The 20,719-nt window shown below is 39.0% G+C and overlaps 1 protein-coding gene across 1 annotated transcript in view; it reads right to left on the reverse strand.

Moving 5' to 3' along the window:
- Nucleotides 1-327: 327 nt before the first annotated feature.
- Copb1 (COPI coat complex subunit beta 1) overlaps nt 328-20,719 on the reverse strand; it is a 46,546-nt gene continuing 26,154 nt past the window's right edge. Inside the window, exons 13-22 of the mRNA XM_004650846.3 lie at nt 19,466-19,626; nt 17,924-18,044; nt 14,950-15,177; nt 14,635-14,814; nt 10,261-10,405; nt 8,084-8,203; nt 4,819-4,964; nt 3,925-4,014; nt 2,249-2,404; nt 328-706 (exon numbers count right to left, since the gene is read on the reverse strand). Coding sequence (XP_004650903.1) covers nt 647-706; nt 2,249-2,404; nt 3,925-4,014; nt 4,819-4,964; nt 8,084-8,203; nt 10,261-10,405; nt 14,635-14,814; nt 14,950-15,177; nt 17,924-18,044; nt 19,466-19,626 — 1,407 coding nt within the window. The 3' untranslated portion in view covers nt 328-646. The remainder of the gene's footprint in view (nt 707-2,248; nt 2,405-3,924; nt 4,015-4,818; nt 4,965-8,083; nt 8,204-10,260; nt 10,406-14,634; nt 14,815-14,949; nt 15,178-17,923; nt 18,045-19,465; nt 19,627-20,719) is intronic.

Below are 20,719 nucleotides of genomic sequence, written 5' to 3' on the forward strand. Positions count from 1 at the left end.
TTACCTTATTATTTATAGTAGTTAAGATGTCTATTTGTCAGGGTTCATAATAATTCCTTTAAGCTGAAGAAGGCTCTTTTTTCTCAAGTTATTTTGATATTTTCTCCTTGGAGCTAAGTTTGAGAAATGATCTTTAAAACATGGTAAGACATTTCTAGAGATACTGATATATAAGAAAACAAAGTAATCAAGTAAACCAATGCTTGTTTCATTTTATACCAATGCCCTTCTAATAAAGCTGCATATGTCAACAATTCAAAAGGCAATTTGAATTTATAATGGGAATTTATACCCAGAGTATAAAAAATACACTGCTATACATATATATATAATTAAGTCATTATCTGTTTATTTATAAAATAACAAAAATTTATGAATAGATCTCTTTATTGTACTGTGAAAATGGTCTTGGTACTGTGAGAAACATTATATACCTTTCAGGAGAGCATTCAGAACAGAGGACAAGCTGTAATTTTAAGCTCATTCTTGATCTAAGGGAGAGGCTATAAATTATTGGCTGGAATGCATCTAGCATGAACTCAGATTCTATATCACATAAAGCATGAAAGAGTACAAAAGATGTTGGAGTCCAATAATCCCATATCTAAACTTTAACTATAAACCTTCCAGGAGTTCTTGTTTAGTCTTATATACTAGTCTTCTTCTGAGATAAGTTGATTTTATCTCCAAGACTTAAGGCCATTCCCTGTAAAGAAGAATGAAAATGTTTATTTTTAAAAAATATTTTTATTTATTTATTTTTAGACAAAGAGAGAACTGGCATGCCAGGGCCTCAGGCACTGCTATTGAACTCCAGATGCTTCCACCTCCTAGTGGACATGCACGACATTGCACTTGCCTCAACTTCGTGCATCTGTCTAATGTGAGATCTGGAGAGTCAAACATAGGTCCTTAGGCTTCACAGACAAATGCCATAACTGCTAAGCTATCTCCCTCTCTAGCCCAAGATGTTTACTACTACTACTTCTTTTTTTATTTTGGTCTTTCAAGGCAGGGTCTCACTCTAGCTCAAGCTGACCTGGAACTCACTATGTAGTTTCAGAGTGGCCTTGAACTCCGGGTGATCCTCCTACCTCTGCCTCCCAAGTGCTGGGATTAAAGTGCGCCACCACGCCCGGCCCAGATGTTTTCTTTTTACATTACTTTTTGGTGGTGCTAGAGACTGAACCTAGGCCTTATGCTTGCCAGACAAGCATGCTACCACTGAGCTCAAATGAAGATGTTTATAATCACTGACATGATGTACAACCAATAAGGTATTTTAATTGAACTAAACACAATGCCACCACACAAAAACAAAACCAAAGATGTATAAAACAGACTCCCCAAACTTTACTTTAGTCTATTGTAGTATTAGATTTACATATGACACAATATTTATACCTTGACTTTCAAACACCTCTACAGGATCCATTTCACAACCATAGGAATCCATCTGGCTGTTTGGTAGATATTCCAGAGTAACAGGCCCAAAAGGCAGGCCATTTCATTTTATTTTTAATTATTTTATTTTATTTATTTATTTGAGAGCAACAGAGAGAGAGAGAAAGAGAGAGAGAGAGAGAAAGAGGCAGATAGCGAGCGAGATAGAAAATGGGTGCACCAGGGCCTCCAGCCACTGCAAATGAACTCTAGACACGTGTGCCCCCTTGTGCATCTGGCTAACGTGGGTCTTGGGGAATCCAGCCTCAAATCAGGGTCCTTAGGTTTCACAGGCAAGCGCTTAACCACTAAACCATCTCTCTAGCCCAAGGAAGGCCATTTTAAATGCAGAAAAAGTTGTATTTTTTTTTTTAATTTTTATTAACATTTTCCATGATTATAAAATATATCCCAAGGTAATTCCCTCCCTCCCCACCCCCACACTTTCCCATTTGAAATTCCATTCTCCATCATATTACCTCCCCATTACAATCATTGTAATTACATATATACAATATCAACCTATTAAGTATCCTCCCCTCTTCCTTTCTTTACCCTTTATGTCTCCTTTTTAACTTACTGGCCTCTGCTACTAAGTATTTTCATTCTCACGCAGAAGCCCAGTCATCTGTAGCTAGGATCCACATATGAGAGAGAACATGTGGCGCTTGGCTTTCTGGGTCTGGGTTACCTCACTTAGTATAATAAGAGTTGTATTTCTTTTCAAAGCATGTAGCACTTCTATCTATGCATCTCATGCAAATAACATGCTATGAGAATACTTCTCAAGAGTGGGAATCGTTACCTGACTCTTTGCACGAATTCTTATATGGCCAGTGACAGCAGCATCTGGTCCCTGGTGAATGGGCTTTTCAATGCTGACATTTGCAAGTGCGTCTTCTCCAAATATGGAGCGAGCGTAAAGGTTGGCTGCCATGAAGCCACAGTAACCAGAAAGGGCCTGGAAGAAATTTGCAATGAATTTAATATTTTACTAGAGAAATATACTTTGGAAAAATCCCAAAAAGCATAAGCAAATTATCCTTTGAAATGTTACTTTTGTGTTGATAGTTACAGAACCATTAGTTTGCCTAAACTCACATACACATGTAAAAAGTAAGCATTTACCAAGTGGTTGTGAAATTCATGACCTTACAGTGGCTGATGCCACCTACACAAGACCTATACAATAGAAGGGGAAAATGATAGCATCAAAATAGAATAGAGACTTGTTGGAAAGAAGGGATTCCGTGGAAGGGGGATTTGGAAGGGGGGAAAGGGATGGTGATCATGGTGTAAGTATTATGGTATATAAGTCTATATGTGTGGAGGGTGCGGCCAAAAGTTTTTAAAAATTAAAACTAGCAGTAACATTAAAAATGAGAATTTTCTGTGTATATTTCACTGAATAAGCCTGGCTTTTAAGAAATAGAACCTATTTCAATTTGTATTTATACATTCAATGTTTTCTGCCTTTTGCACCAGACTTGAAGCTGCCGTATGCTACAAAAAAAAGAAGAAAAAAAGACACCCTAACCAAAATAAAAAACAGCCAGGCACGCTGGTGAACACCTTTATCTCAGCACCGAGGAGGCAGAGGTAAGAGGATGACCATGAGCTCAAGGCCAGCCTGAGAGTGCACAGTGACGTCCAGGTCAGCCCGGGCCTTGCTGGACTCGGTTTGCACGTGGACAAGCAGCGCTGGTTCGGCCGCAGACACGCTTTCTTTCTACTTTGTCTGCGAGGTGCGCATGAGCGCTGAGCAACACCTCCGTCCGGACGGTGTACATTCCAAGGCGTATGGTCCAACATTTACACAAACTTTATGGAAACAAATCTGTAGAGATTAGCTTCCTTTTTGTCTTTTCAACTCTTTTTTCATGTACCAACAGCAGAAAGTCATTGTGTGCCAACAATATGAAGCTGGGCAGGTCTATTCCAAACTAAACTCATTCAACAGGCAGCACGGGCATTTGGTAACCCAGTGTTACAAATAAACTATTTTGGAATAAACCTTTATCTAAAAGGTGAAGGGAAAAAGCTGGGCATGGTGCTGCAAGCCTCTAATCCCAGCACTCGGAGGCAGAGGTTAGGAGGATCACTGTGAGCTTGACATCACCCTGAGGCTACATAGTGAATTCCAGGTCAGCGTGGGCTAGAGTGAGACCCTACCTTGAAAAACAAAACAAAACAAAGTAATAATAATAATGGTGAAGGGACCAAAAAGAAAAAAATAAAAAGAAAACTAATTGGACTATTTCAGTTGGGCCACTGTACCATGAGCAGGTCAAATGATATATTTTAGTAGAAAGAGGTAAACAGATTCAAACATCCTATGGGTAACTTCTTTTAGAAACTCTAGAATGACACTGCTATTCTCAAGCTGAATTACAGAAAAATATACTACAGGAAACATGAGAAGGCTGGGAGTGACTATATTTCTACCTTTATAAAGTTAAGAATTTTCCTATCAAACTGTACCTTCTCTGGAGTGAGACATTTCATGTTGGTTGACTTCAATATGTGCTGTAAATAGTCATTTAAATCAATCATGTTGGTGTTAACAGTTACCTGTGGAAGAAAAAAATGTCAAAGAGACCATAAACTCTACAATGACAACGTTGTGAATTACTGGTTTTCACAGTAGGAAAGAGCAACCAAAAAGTAAATGGCACTTGCAAAGTTAGTGACCTGCAGACATCAGTGTTTCAGATGCAGATACTCAAAAGGAGCAGAAGATAGGCTGGAGAGATTGCTCTGTGGTTAAGGTGATTGCCTGCAAAGCCTAAGGACCCAGGTTTGATCCTCCAGGTCCCATATAAGCCAGATGCACATGGTGGCACATGTGTCTGGAGTTCATTTGCAGTGGCTGGAGGCCCTGGCATGCCCATTCTCTCTTTCTCTCTCCCTTCCCCCCGTCTCTAATAAATAAATAAATAAGTCTTTAAAAAAAAAAAAAAGCAGAAGAGCACAAGAGCACAAATCAAAGCCAAGGCTAATGGACTAAGTAAGTCCCCAGCAAGCCAGACTCTCCAAAGCCTCTGGGAACCTAACTTCAAAAGGATGGCATCTTGTCTGCAATGTTTTAATCCATCAGATTAACTACAAAACTGCAACTCTAGCTAGATGATGCACATCCACCGAGGTCTGTCTGGGCTACACAGCAAGACCCCGTCTCAGAGGTCAAAAAGAACTCAATTTACATTAGCAAACTGTCAAGCTACTCACATGACTTCTATTTAAGGCTAATTTGCAGGATCACAAATGTTTAAAAAGATTTTGCTCTTCACATCTGATACTTTTTAGTGGGATTAGTTTTAAAGAACCAACCAAAAGGAAGATGAAGAAGCACAAGGAAATCGCTCAGGGACTAACTTTATTCTCCCACTCAAATTCGGCCCACATCTGACGGAACTCAGCATCAGTGCAGGTCGCAGGCTGGATATAATCCATGATGTCAATGTGGATGTCACTGAGGACCACACAATTTCTGTCACTTGCTGCTCCAGAGACATCATAAACTGTGATATATGAAAAGATCTTCAATTACAGGTACGTAAGTCAATTTGGAAGTTTTAATATATACAAATAATAACTATGACACCAGCAAGTATTTATATACACTCTGTTCTAAGTACTTTACAAGTATTACCATTTTAATTCTCCTGTCAAATCTATCAGTTTTTCATCTCACAGATAGGGAAAAATAGAGAAATCAAATACACTGCTCCAGGTGACACAAGTAGCTAACAGTGAGAGCAGGATTCAAACTCAGGCACATGTATGATTTTGGTTACATAATTCAGTTCAGCGAGTACAGCAGTTGTAGCGGGCCAGGCACTGCGCCACATACACAAGTAGCTTAGATATCCACCTGCCATCCTACACTCCTTTCTCCTGTTATTTTTGAATAAATATTGCTGAGCCTTACTACTTAATCATGATTTCAAGCTTCTCTCCCACAGAAGACAGACATAACCTGGGTCAGGTACACGCCTATAATTCCACCACTCAGGAGCCGCAGGAGGGCCACTTCTAGTTTGAGGCCAGCCTGGGCTACACGGTCAGACTCTCTCTCAAAAAACAAAAGGAGGGCTGAAGAGGTGGCTCAACAGTTAAAGGCTCTTGATGGCAAAGCCTGACAGTACCGAGTTCAATTCCCCAGTACTCATGTAAAACCAGTAACACCAAGTGTCACATGTGTCTTGAGTTTGCAGTGGCAGGAGGTCCTGATGTGTCCCTTCTTTTTTTCTCACTCTATATGTGTGTATGCTTGCAAACAATCAATAAAAATATTAAAAATAAAATAAAAATGACAAAAAAAATAAAAATAATGATCTGATTGTAGTCTCCTTTTCTTCTTTCTAGCCTTTTTTTTTTTTTTTTTTAACTTTCAGGAAACAAAGCAGAGGTTCTCTTTAGTTCCCAGCCCTGTATTTAACAAATGCACTCTCAAGCCGCTTTCACCTCCTTTCCTGTAAGACCGGCACAGGCCGTCTCCTTTCTGTACGACCTCATCATCCTGCCTCCTGTCACCCCTGCCTTGGCTCAGGACCTCCATCCACCAATCATTCTCTCTCTTAGTCTTTTTTTTTTTTTTGAGGTAGCGTCTCACTCTGGCACAGGGTGCCCTGGAATTCACTCTGTTGTCTCAGGGTGGCCTCGAACTCATGGCAATCCTTTGCCTCCCGAGAGCTGGGATTAAAGGTGTGCACCATTACACCCGGCTATGTCTTTCCTTTTTATTCTGTCCATGGCAACAGATAGTCTATAAATATACTCAAAAATATACTCCAGGGTTTCTTTTTTTTTTTTTAAGGTTTAATTTGCTTTTTAAAAAAGTCTTTAGTTGGGTGTGGTGGCAAACATCTGTAATCCCAGCACCCCAGAAGCTGAGCAGAACTGTCAATTCTAGACCAGCCTCAGCTATGTAGCAAGACCTTGTCTCAAAAAAATAAAATAAAATCCTACCTCATCTTTGCTTTCGTACATATATGGTTTTTGAGTTACACCCTGACAAGGATGCAGCGCCACAGGCAAAGTTACAGACCGAAACTGACAAATGCGAAGGAGGCTGCTTTCAGACTCTGTTACTTGAGACACTTCTTGAAGACTTTCCCCGCTGCTCCAGGCTGGAGCTTTACCAACTGAGCGACAACCCCAGCCCTCTCCTATGGCTCCAAAACAAATATTTATCTACAATTTGATCTTTTTCTAAAAATCATACTCCATCAAACTTCCCTTGGACACGTTGGGACCCTTTATTCAACTTATTCAAGGCTTATCTGTTTCTCTCAGACTTATTCTTCTCTTCCATGTTTATTTTTTGGTGGCTGACTTATGTCAGTACCCCAATGAACTCAGCTCAGAAATCAAGAAGGCTATGTTAGTCGCTCCCCTGAAGTCAGTAACCATCTCCCAGACTTCTATTAGTCTCAGCCCAGTGTCTGCTTTCCAGAGACAAAGGCTGAGTCCTTGGCAGGGCAAGGAGAATTCAGTTGCACGGACCTTCCCAATTTCTTTTCTTCTACCGCCCTCCTCCAACCCACTGTGACCACCAAGCACACCCAACTACTCGCGATTGTTCCAGCTGCACTTACTCGAGAGTACTTACTGGTCTTTTAAAATACTTTATTTTTATTTATTTGAGAGAGAAAGAATGGGTATGCCAGGGCCTCCAGCCACTGCAAATGAACTCCAGATGTGGGTGCCACCATGTACATCTGGCTTACATGGGTCCTGGGTAATCGAACCTGGGTCCTTTGGCTTTGCAGGCAAGTGCCTTAACTGCTAAGCTATCTCTCTAGCCTTTACTGTGTTTTTTTGTTTTTGTTTTTTTTTCTCTTTTTCCTTTCTTTCTTTTTTTTTCTTCTAGGTTTTTGAGGTAGGGTCTTCCTCTGGCCCAGGCTGACCTGGAATTCACTATTTAGTCTTAGGGTAGCCTGGAACTCATGGTGATCCTCCTACCTCTGCCTCCCAAGTGCTGGGATTAAAGGCATGTGCCACCACACCTGGCTCCTTACTGGTCTTTATTTTAAAACCTACTAAGCATGAGCTCATCCATGCAGTCTTCCCAAACCTTTCCCTCCAGTCCCCTGTACCACCCTGAGTACCACACTAATCACATCCTTTCACAGACACTCACCCTGCGTGGCATAGGCTTCTTTTGTAGCACTTGGTAGAAGTTGCTAGAAAATATTCTTACTGGCTGAATGCAGTAATGTACAATCATATTTGTGTGTCAGAAATATCCCTGTGTGCTGGGCCACATGTGCCCATAAAGGGCTTTAGGCTCAGTTCGAATATTATCCTTTAATAATACATCTTTTTCCTTTGTACAACATTCCATACTATAGTAGTATTTTTTTTTCCTGTATGATTCCAAAGCACATAGGTTAATCAACTAGCCCTCATTATGCTGTATCCTAATTATTTATTTCCCCATCTGTCTCCTCCTTTTGCCTGGTGATTCCCTGAGTACAGGGACTCCATCTGGGTCATTTTAAATATCTAGAATATAAGGTAATATAATGGTTGCTAAGTACATAGTAGCCTATAGATAATAATACATGGATTCAGGTCCCCCCCTCAAGCTATGTCCATAGCTACTCACTGCACATGCCATAAAACAGTACCTTACCTATGTTGCCAAAAATTATTCCATTTTCTGTTGATGCTACCTTGACATTAGCCTTAATATTGGCAAAATCATGAGGAGCAAGAGTCAAAGGAGATGGCTTCTCCACAAGCTTCAGATCCCCTGGGTGGGAAACAAAGTTTGAGCACAGACCAAAACACATACATTAGCCATAAAATATTAATAGTTTCCAGCAAAATAAAGTAGTATGATTCAAATACTACAAGGACAAAATAAAACATTTACTATCCTTGTAATTCCCATTATCCTGCATTTTTTTAAATTAAAAGATGAGACATCTAGCCAGGCGTGGTAGTGCACGCCCTTAATCCCAGCACTCGGGAGGCAGAGGGAGGAGGATCATCGTGAGTTCAAGGCCACTCTAAGACTACACAGTGAGTTCCAGGTCAGCCTGGGCTAGAGTGAGACCCTATCTCAAAAAAACAAAAACACAACACCAAAAAAGATGAGACATCTCAGAATAATTCTACATTTAGTTTATGTGTCAGATGGGTACTTGTGAGTATTACTTTTTATTTCAATGAGTGAAAACAAACTTCTCAAAAAGTGTATCTTAGGTTGCCTATTCCATTAAAGAGCTAACATGATTTACAAAAAGGCTTGTAAATTTCTATGAGACATGTTTAAATGTTTGTAGCCATCAAGATGTGCTAAGGAAGAAAGGCCAAAATTACATGTTTTTGATATCCAAATATACCTCATCTCTTGTATAAGCCATATGCAATTTGCAGGGGGCAATGTAATGTTCATATATACATTTTATATTTTCAAAACCAGATATAGAAGTGGTTACAGGGAAGTCTGATTCACGTCTTTATTAAGAAGAAAACACAGGGTTTGGAGAGAGGATTCAATGGTGAAATGCTCTTGCTTGTAAGCCTGCTCACCCCAGGTTGATGCTCCCTAGCAGCTGCACATTGCCAGATGCAAAATGAAGCACAGCTCTGCAATCGTAACACATGCCTATGGCAACAGGAGGTAGAGGCGGGAGAATACTGAAGCTTGCAGGCCAGCTAGACTGGTGCACATGCAGCAACAGAAACAAGGAAGGCCTTGTGTCAAGCAAGGTAAAAGGAAAGAACAAACACCCTGAGGTTCTTCTCAGATCGCCACACACACACACACACACACACACACACACACACACAATAAAAAAATTGGGAGCTAGAGAGATGGCTTAGTGGTTAAGGAACTTTCCTGTGAAGCCTAAAGACCCAGGTTTGACTCAAAAGAACCTATGTAAGCCAGATGCACATGGTGATGCATGCGCACAAGGCAGCGCACATGTCTGGAGTTTGACTGTAATGACTAAAGACTCTGGTGAGTCAATTCTCTCTCACAAAAAAAAAATTCCATTCAGCCAGGCATGGTGGCACACACATTTAATCCCAGCACTCAGGAGGCAGTGGTAGGATCGTGTGAGTTCGAGGCTACCATGAGACTACACAGTGAATTCCAGATCAGCCTAAGTTGGAGTGAAACCCTACCTCAAACAACAACAATAATAATTCCATGCTGCTAAAGATAAGAATGATGCATTGCTCTGGCCACATGTGGCAGAAAACAACGTGGTTTTACAAAACAATTCTATACCATGACAAATGAAATTTTAATTAAATGAACTACTTGGTAAATCTGCTATTTATTTATTTATTTATTTAGTCATTTAGTGGCACAGTTTCATGTAACCCAGGATGGTCTGGAACTTGTTATGTAGCTAAAGATGACCTTGAACTCCTGATCCTCCTGCGAGCACCCCAGAGTGTTGGGGACTATAGGTATGTACTCCACAACCATCTATGTGGGCTGGGATCAAACCTGGGGCTCTGTGCACCTATTCAAGCACTCTACCATCTGAGCTACTACTACTCAGCCTATAATTCTGTACCCTAAACAGCTCTTATTATATAGAGAAAAACTAAACTGTGAAAGATCAAAGTCAGACCGAACCCATCTGAATGTGTCAAGAGCATCAACAAATCAGTGTGACAAAGATTCAGAAGTTGAAGGAAACAAAATTTTAAATGATAAAGTAATCCCTTATTAAAAGTGTTATAAAGAGTTTAGAAGAACCCTTATGCCCAAGACTACACTTTTCTTAATAATCTGTCATAAAGATCTACCACATACAAACTTTCCCTTATGGTAAGTTTTCTCACCTAGAGTAGCTAGCTCTAATGTGCAGTTCTGCAAAGTGTCACTGGTCTGGTTCACAACGAGCACATCCAGGACGATGTCATACTGATTGACATGAACGTAGGCCTCTGCATACACAGGATCTGAGAAACCTGTCAGTTGGGTGACCTGGTAAAACAAACAAAAATAAAGAAATAATCAAATAACAATTTATCCAAACATAACCTACTCAAAAGAGTAACCCTGAGAACTACAGATGTGTTTAGAAGTAGCAGGGCTAGAGCTCTAAAGAAGTTATTCAAATAATATAGAACTCAGAGTCTTAATTTAAAAGATGGCATCCAGAGATTTACTGGTTTTTGCTCTGTTTTGGTGTTGAGGGTTGGTGCTGACAGCTCAAGTTCTCTGCTTATGCTAACCATGAGTTTTACAACTGAACTACACCTCTAACCCACCTATGGTTTTTAAGCTCATAACACAGTATAAGAAATATTATATACAGTGATTTAAAGATAGTAATTCAGGAGTAGAAAGATGTTTAAAATGTTTAATAAATACATTAAGCACAATCCCAACATAGCTACTGAAAACATTTGGATGACGTTTGAGTTACATCTCTTAATAAGTAAATGACAGTAAGTAGATACTAAGCTTGTAATTTTTTCTCTGAAACCAGGAATCAAATAAAATTAAGGTAATATGGTAGTCTCCACTACTCAAAATTAGGGACTAAACAAAAACAATAATAATATATGCTTACAATATCACAAATATAAATTTTATTTTATTTTTTAATTTTTATTAACATTTTCCATGATTATAAATTCCCTCCCTCCCCCCACTTTCCCCTTTAAACAAATATAAATTTTAAATGCCCTTCCTCAAAATTAAAAACTCACAAAACAGAGCAGTTCATACTGTGACCAAAAGCACAAAGACACACAAAAAAATAATTAAACTATTTTGTACATTATGAAAGATACTGACAACAGAGTGAAAAGGTAAATAGAGAAAGGTAAAAAATTTTGCAAATTTAAGAAAGGATCAATAAACAGAATATACAGAGGTAGGAAGATCACTATGATTTCGAGACCAATCTGAGACTACATAGTGAATTACAGGTCGGCAGGGGCTAGACTGAAACCCTACCTCAAAAAAATCAAAAAACAAACAAACAACAACAACAAAAACACCACTACCACTAACAACAAAACTAAAACTAAAGCCAGGTATGGTGGCACACATCTTTAATCCCAGCACTCAGGAGGTAGAGGCAGGACTATAGAGTGAGTTCCAGGTCAGAGTGGGCTAAAATGAGACTCTTCCTTGGGAAAAAAATTCAAAAACAAAACAGAGTTGAAGAGAACACACATCCTGGGCTGGAGAGATGGCTTAGTGATTTGGCCTGCAAAGCCAAAGGACCCAGGTTTGGTAACCCAGGACCCACATAAGCCAGATGCACAAGGTGGTGCATGTGTCTGGAGTTTGTTTGTAGCAGCTGGAAGCCCTGGCATACCCATTCCTCCCCCCCATTTTTCTCAACTAAACAAATAAATAAAATAAAATATATAAAAAAGGAGAATATACATACTTTGGGCATTAGCATGGGGAGATAAATCTAAAATACTAGTAATATGTCACGTTTGATATAACAGTCTTTACAGATGAAAACCGTGAAATTACATGCCTCGGTTCCTTTGCCATTAAATGATCACTTAGTCATGTTGTAGTTATTCTTACACAGCAAAAGCTTCAATTAGCAATTTAGACATTTTATAAACTGAGAAATCTTGGAACAATTTATACTATTTCTGACTGTATTAACATTTTAGTGCTAAAAATATTATGTGAATCTCTTAAAATTCTGACATTATACAGTCTGTGTTAAACATGCTGTTTTTATAATGTTTTACTTCTACCTTAAGATTTAGATTTTTTTAAGATGTATTTTTGTCCTGAATTGTTAATTTGATGGGAACTCTGCTTTTAAAATCATCACTTACTGGGTTCTAATAAATTAAAGTTGAACTTGAAAAAAAAAATAAACAGAATATATACAGACTTATTCACATACCAAAAAAGACAAATAACCTGAGGGGAAAAAATGGGCAAAATACTTAAATGTACATTTTTCTAAAGAAGACATAAAAATGACCAATAAGGAACTGGAGAGGTAGCTCAGCAGTTTAAGTTACTTGCTTGCAAAGCCTATTGGCCTGGGTAAGATTCCCCAGTACTCATGTAAAGCCAGATGCACAAAGTGGCACATGCGTCTGGAGTTCATTTGCAGTGGCTGGAGGCCCCAGCACAACCATTCACTCTTTTAAAAATATTTTAAGTATTTTAAAAATGTTTAAAATATAGCAATTAGCATATAAAGAGATGTCCAACACTAGTCTTCATTAGGGCATGCAACTCAAACCAAGTAAGACACCATCTCAAAAAAAAAAAAAAAATACAGGAATGACAGTAACAAAAGTTGTGAAATATGTGGAGAAATTGAAACCATCATGCACTACTGGTGGTATGTAAAATGGTGCAGCTGTATTAAAAACATATGAAGCCAGAAGTGGCAGCACATGCCTATAACCTCAGTACTCTGTATACCTAGGCAGGAGAATCTTGAATTTGAGGCCAGCCTGGCATATATAATGACAACCCATCTCAAACCAAAACAAACAGAAAAGAAAGAGAAGGAGGGAGGAAGAAGAAAGAAAACATGATAGTAGTTTCTCAATAAAACTGAAATCGAGCAGTCTTACTTCTGGGTATATATTCAAAACATGAAAGCAGAGTTCATTATTACAGCATTATCCACAATGGCCAAAAAGTAGAACTCAGAGAATGAACAGAATAGTGTGGATTATCCTTACTTACAATGGAGTATTAAGGCTAAAAAGGAAAACAAAGACTGATATATGCTATAAACATAATGTACACTGAAGAAATTATCTTATAGTAAGTGAAAAAAGCCAGTCACAAAAGCACAAAAACTTAATGATTCTGCATACATGACATACTAAAATAAGTCAAAATCACAAAGTAGAATGGCATCTGCCAGGGGCAAGGAAAAAGTGGGACTGAGTGTTTATTATTTATGGGCAAAAAATTTCAATTTCACAAGATGAAAAAAGATCTAGAGATGGTTATATGTGAATTTAAAAAATTATTAAGTTGTAAACAGAGAGAGAGAAAGAGAGAATAAATACATGGCACTAATACTTAAAAATGGTTAAAATGAGGTAGCTCTGAGTTGGAGTGCTATACCTAGCAAGATCCTAGGTTCAATCCTCAGCAGTGGGAAACAAAAGTAATTAAGACAACAAAAGAGTGAAAATGCAATTTTGATGTTCTGTGAATTTTATCTTAATTAAAAGAAAATTCAAAAAATTATAAATGTAATATTATCAAGTCCCCCAAAACCTTTAAATTAATTAATTATTTTATTTGTAAGCAGAGAGAGAGAGAGAGAGAGAGAGAGAGAGAGAGAGAGAATGGGCGTGCCGGGGCCTCTAGCCATTGCAAATGAACTCCAGATGCCTGATGTCTGTGCATGTGGCTTTTTGTGTGTACTGTGGAATCAAACCCAGGTTTTTAACCTTTGCAGGCAAGCGCCTTAATCATTGCGCCATTTCTCCAGCCCAGGTTTTTGGTTTTTCTTTTTTTGGAAATAAGGTCTTACTATATGACCCAGGCTTGGCTTTGAACTTGTCCTCCTGCCTCAGTCTCTCAGGTTTAAATTCCCAATTTTAAAAGACAAAGTGTACTAGTTCCAAGTCTGCTACTGACTTTATCTTGAGCAATAAAATCAATTTGAATGTTCACTCTATGACAGCTGAGGGATTAACCTTGCTTGCTAGTTCTTTCATCTGACAATGTAGCCCAGGCTAGTCTTGACTTTACAATCTTGCAAGGGCTGGGATTACAGATGTGTACCACCAGGCCTGATTCAACTGAAGCTTAATGGACGCCAATTATGATGACTTGAAGAAAAACTGATGCTATGACTGGAGACTCAGTGGCACCGTACTTGCCTAAAATACTTGAGGGTTCAATTCAACCCTTAACACTGAAAAAAAAGAAACCCTTAAAACTCCCTTGATTTTATAACTTCATTTTTGTAAAAAAAAAAAAAAAAAAGAGAGAGAGAGAAGAAACCAGCAACCTCCTGATGGAATGCCACCACCCTCCCCCCAAGGTAGGGTCCTGATTTAGCCCAGACTGACCTGGAATCCACTCACTATGTAGTCTCAGGCTGGCCTTGAACTCATAGAAATCCTCTTGCCTCTGCCTGTCAAGTACTGGGATTAAAGGCATGTGCCACCACAGTAGACCTGATTGCCACTATCTTAAGTAAACTACTTACATAATTTACAGTGTATTTGCTATTTTGTCACCTTGTTAAGTTTTGATGCTAGAGGATCAGCTGCCTCTTTCCTCTGTGTGGTACCCATTGCTGCCAACAAACTCAGCTGAAACTGATCTTCCTTGCAGTTCATTTCATTCTTAGCAGTCAGCTGCATGAAGGAAATGGGGTCATCAGGCTGTACTGTCACATTCCTCTTCTCTGATTCTTTCTGTGTTGGGAAAACAATACATATGTCTTTTGATTACGAAAGAATAGGTTTTTACAGGCCATTCCCAGGGATACTCATGGAGACTGAAAATCAACAAACTTTTAAAAACTACTCAACCAAGCACTTTGTCCTTACCTTTTGGGATAGTTTCTCTTCTTCGAGTTTGGCAGATAACATGTGAGAAAGGGACTGTCTGCATTCCTTATTAAAAATGTCATTCATTAAAGGTGAACATTCAGACAAGACCTTCAGGCACAGGGAAATCCGGTCCACATCATCATCAGTGATTGGCTTCTTAGGCAGAGAGGATTTTCCCAAATGAAGGATAGTCGCCATGAGCAACATGGCCTCAGCAACAAAGGACTAGAAAATCAGAGAAATTGGTTATGATGATTCTCCAATTATAGTAGTATCACTTTACAAAAATTCCTGGAGGTAAGAGTTTAAATTCTCTAGATTTTCTCTCTGTAATCTCTCTGTGGTTTCTTTTTTTGTTTGTTTGTTTGTTTTTCGAGGTAGGGTCTCACTCTAGCTCAGCCTGACCTGGAATTCAATATGTTGTCTCAGCAGTGGCCTCGAGCTCGGCAATCCTCCTACCTCTATCTCCCAAGTGCTGGGATTAAAGGTGTGTGTCACCATGCCTGGCCCTTGAGTTTGTTGGGTTTTTTTTAATCCTCCTTCCTTTATTATTCTCATTTGCCAACCTTCAAAGACTTCACTGACCCTTAAGTATAAAACAGCAATGGTCTTTTAGTGGTTTTTCATTTTAATCCCAACAACAGAAAAGTTAAAGTTCTCATACATGTTAGCATTCATCTGTAAGAATCAGGTCAGTTTCCTTTAAAACAACAGTATCATTTTCTTATCAGAAACTGAACAAACCCAAATATATGTACTATGCTCATAGTTCAAATAAATCTTCCTAAATTATCTCAAAATGTTTTTATTTTATTTTAAAATCCAGGATCAGCTTAATCTATGTCCTTGGCTATTATTCTCTTTAACCCGTTTTGAACTAGACCAGTTTCCTGCCTGCTTGTTTGTTGTATCAAAGTTTTATTATTATTTATGTATTTGAGAGGGAGAGAGAACGAAGAGAATGGGCACACCACTGCAAAGAACACCAGATGCATGCACTACTTGTGCGTCTGGCTTATGTGCATAGTGGGGAATTGAACCTGGGTCCTTAAGTCTCACAGGCAAGTTCCTTAACCACAAAGCCATGTCTCCAGCCCTAGTTTTTTAAAAATATTTTTATTTATTTACTTGAGAATGAGAGAGTCTGGATGCACAAGAGCCTTCTGTTGCTACAAATGAACACCAGATGTATTCACTACTTTGTGCATCTGGCTTTACTTGGCTACGAGAGAATCAAACCCAGGCTATCAGGCTTTTTGAGCAAGCATCTTTAATGGCTAAGCCAGCTCCCCAGACCCTGTCTGATTTTTAATCACAATGATTTATTATTTTTTTAAAAATATATTCATTTATTTGACAAACAGGAGCCAGAATGTATATGAATGAGTGAGAATGGGCATACCAGGGTGATCTGCCAATGCAAACAAACTCCAGACTCATGGGCCACTTTGTGCACCGGGCTTTAAGTGGGTACTGAGGGGTTGTACCCGGGCTGCCAGGCTTTGCAAGCAAGCGCCTTTAATCACTGAGCCATCTTTCCAGACCCGCAATAATTTTTTTTAAAGAAAGAACCAAGATCAACTTTTCAAAATAGAATGTCCAACATTTGTGCTTAGAATTACAGGAGGTGAAGTTTTATATTCCTGACTGGACTGCATCAGGAGACATACAGTATCATGATGACACTTACTGGTACTGCTAAGCATAATCACCAGGTGTATGATGTCAGTTTTTCTACTGTACTCACACTACTTTGCTCCCCTTAAATACCTGTAATGATTTCCCTCTGCCTTCACACTGAAGTCCATGTAACGTGGGCTGCTATTCAAAGTCACAAGTGAATTCAAACTTGTGTGTCTCACGTAGCATTATTTGACACAGACATTCTCTGACTTTGACAAACTGTCTCTGGCTAAGTGCTGATCTATACACATGCAAGAAAAACTAATGGAGGCCTGGGGAAAAATCAGCAGAAAAGCATGTATATTAATCTTTAAAGTTTAGATACTGTCTCCAGAAGGAGAGAACAGAGAAGGGAATACAGGGGGGTAAAAATCTGAAGAAACAATGGCCAAATATTTTCCAAATTGGTGGAAATTATATGCCTACAGACTCAATCTTGGTGAACCATAAGAAGCTATACCCTAATCAAACTGTTAAAACCCAGTAATAAGCAGAAAAATCTAAACCTGCCAGTGAAAAAAGGATACAGGCTTAGAGTGACAGATTTCTCACCAGAGGGCAGAAGAAAATGAACTGTACCTTTTCACAGTATGAAGGGGAAAACTGTCAAATGAGAACCTAATACAAAGGCATCATTCAAAAAAAAATAAGAGAAGTACACTTTTTACAGATGAAAATCAGGTGTCATTGTTAAAAGACCCACACTACAATTAAAACGTTTGTATCTACTTAGGTTATAGATACCAAAGGCATTTCTAGCCATACACACAGAAAATGAAAATAAAAAAGTAGCACAAACGGAAGGGCATTTCCTTCTTTGGCCCCTGGCTAACCAAAGCAGACAGAAGTGACTCCATAAACTCTTCTATCTTCTTTTATTAAAAAAGCATTTTATTTATTTGCAAGCAGAGAGTGACAGAAGAGTGACAGAATGGGCACATCAGGGCCTCCAGCCCCTGCAAACAAACTCCAGATGCATGTGCCCCCTTCTGTATCTGTTTATGTGGGCACTGGGGAACTGAACCTGGGTTCTCAGGCTTCACAGACAAGCCCCTTAACCACTAAGCCATCTCTCCAGAGGCCCTCTTTTATTTTATTTGATTAATCACATGACATTATTATGGTCTTACTTTTGTCAATTTTAGTTAATGTTACACTACTGCGTCCAATTCCCCTATTAAACCATAAGCTCACTTATAATAGAAGTTTAATCAACTTCTGAGTTTGTCACTAATCACCACATAGACATTTAACAATAAACTGGTAAATATAAAACAAATGAACTTACATTTTGCTTTTTCTTCTCCTGAACCAAAGCCACATAGCGCAATGCAATTTTGGTCAGAGTGGTGGCCAGGGAGGCGGCAACAAAGAAATCTCCATCCAGCAGGAACCCTCTCAAGGGAGGTCTGTGAAGCCAACAAAAATGAAACCTGAAAAATGCTTCATCAGCATACAGTCTCTGCATAAATGATTCACACAACCAGCCTTACCACTACCTTTCAGGGGCAAGGACCTCAGTTAATTCTCTGTCCTCAAAAGAAAAAAAAAAAAATTCAACGTTGGGCTGGAGGGATGGCTTGACAGTTAGGGTGTTTGCCTGCTAAGCCAAAGGACCTGGGTTTGATTCCCCAGGACCCATGTTAGCCAGATGCACAAGGGGATGTATGCATCTGGAGTTCGTTTGCAGTGGCCGGAGGCCCTGGCACGCCCATTCTCTCTCTCTCTCCTTCTCTGTCAAGTAAATAAATAAAATATTTAAAAAATAGAACTTTAATACTTAGCACAATTTTTAACACAGTTTGTTTTCATTACCATTTTAGGCATCATTTTCATCATCTTCCCATAAAAAGATGACAGAAAAATAAAGGACTGGGACCATACCTCAGTCAATAAAGTGTTTTCTATCCAAGTATAAGGGACGGAGCTCAATCCCCAGTACCTATGTAACAAAGCCAGACATGGTGGTACACATTGAAATCCAGTACTGGGGAGGCAGAGACAAAATGAACTTTGGGGCTCAACGGTCTAGCTTACTTGTTAAGTTTAGGTAAATGAAAACCTAGGTCCTAAATAAGATAGACAGTGTCTGGGGAACAACACCCAAGGTAGTCCTCTGGCCTCCACACACACACGTGTGTGCATACACATTAAAAAAAGAGAAGAAGGACTAGAGATATGCCTTAGCAGTTAAGGTACTTGCCTGTGAAGCCTAAGGACCCACATTCAACTCCCAATATCATGTAGGCAAGACATACAAGGTGATGCATGTGCAAGGTCATGCATGTGCCAAGTGGCACATGAGTATGGAGTTCAGTGACAGTGGCTGGAGGCCCTGGCATGCCCAATCTCTCTCTCTCTCTCTGTCTCTCTTAACAAGAGAGAATGAGAGAGAGAGACAGAGAGAGAAAAAAACATTAAAATGTTATTCTATCAATTACTGAGGCTGAGGCTATTGCTTAATGTCAGAGCCAATTGCACAGCATGTGTTGTGCCTTGCATTCAACCTTCAGAAGTACACTAAAAAGAAAAATAAATAAAAAATTGTCTTTCTTAAATGCCTTAGCAATGAAACTCAAAGTATCATCACAGTGACTTCAAGTTAGCATTTTCTATGTGGGTAAAGGAAGTTTTAATTGAATATAGTTACTTCATTGAAAACAGATGAACAGAACACGTGACTAAAGTCAGAGACACAATTCTGTAAATATTTACCTTCTCCCAAGTTTGGCAGTGAAAGCACACTTACAGAAGAGATCATGTGACTGCTTCACACACAAGAACAGTAATAGAGGAGTGCAGCTAGCAAGGTGCAGGTGCCATGCGTTACCTGTCTTCTTCCTTCTTGGCAGGTCTGGAACTGCTGAGGGCGCTCTGAGTCGCATAGGTGCCCATTTCAGTTACCAGTTTCTGAGCTGGCCCCACAGTTATTTCTTCTTCAGGTTTTAATTCACCAGCTTCTTTCTTTATTTCTGACTCTACAATTGGGATCTGAAAGTCAATTGGAAATGCTGCTTTAGCAATGATACCAACAGCAAACAGAATTACACTTCAATAGACAATAATTTCTATAAATAAGGCAATCTCCCAGTAAGATTTTTGGAAAGTGGAACTCTTTTTTCAATTGTCTTTCCTTCTCAGAATAAAACAATGGCTTTGGACTGAATGTCCCTGGGTCTGACTTCTCATTCAATCATTGACTAGTTGTATGGTGTTAGGCAAGTTAAACAAGTCTGAGACCTGGTTCTCAATCTATTATAGGGAATTTTATTTCTGTACAAGTTACTTCATAGAAAAAGGCATAGGATAATGTCTAATACTAAGTAAATGTTCACTGGGCCTTATTCCTCCTGCACATTCCTTTCCCTGAAATACTAACCAAAACAATACTCATCTTCTGTTAATTGAAATGAAGACTCATTTATACTAATGACTTCATCAGCCACCCTCTTACATGATAAAGGGAAAGTCTTATCTTCTATTTAATACTTTATCATAAGCTTGTCAGATAACTTAAGAATTTTAAACTATTACCTATTTTATTTTTAAGATAAGTATTTATTCAAGATGTCTATTTAAACCAGTAAACACTTGAGTTCTTTCTCTCACTCTCTGAGACAGGATCTCATAACCCAGCCTGGCCTTCAACTTGGTTGGTAGCTGACCTTGAACTTCGGATCCTCCCACCTCTACCTCCTGACTGCTGGACTTACAAGTATGCCAATACAGCCTTATTTTAATTCTTTCATTTTACAGATGAAAATAAATCGATAAAATGAAGGTCAAACAGCTAAGGAGCTTCAATTAAAGGTCTCTCAGCTAATTACTGGCAGAATCAAGAGTGGAGCCCAGCCTGACACAGCACCAGTGTTCTTCGTATTCTATACAAGGTTGTTTGGATGAAGGAATACGGCCAGTTTTAGCATAGAAAAAAGTCTAAAGTTAGCCCTGCTCTAAGGTATTCTTCTAGAACACACAGACTAAAGCCGAATTTTACTAGCCCTTTTCTATTTTTGTTCTTAATATTTTTAGTTATTTGAGAGCACAAAGACAGAGAGGGAGGGAGAAAGGACACCAGGGCCTC

The sequence above is a fragment of the Jaculus jaculus genome, chromosome 3, assembly GCF_020740685.1.
Source record: "Jaculus jaculus isolate mJacJac1 chromosome 3, mJacJac1.mat.Y.cur, whole genome shotgun sequence".
Classification (NCBI taxonomy): Eukaryota; Metazoa; Chordata; class Mammalia; order Rodentia; family Dipodidae; genus Jaculus; species Jaculus jaculus.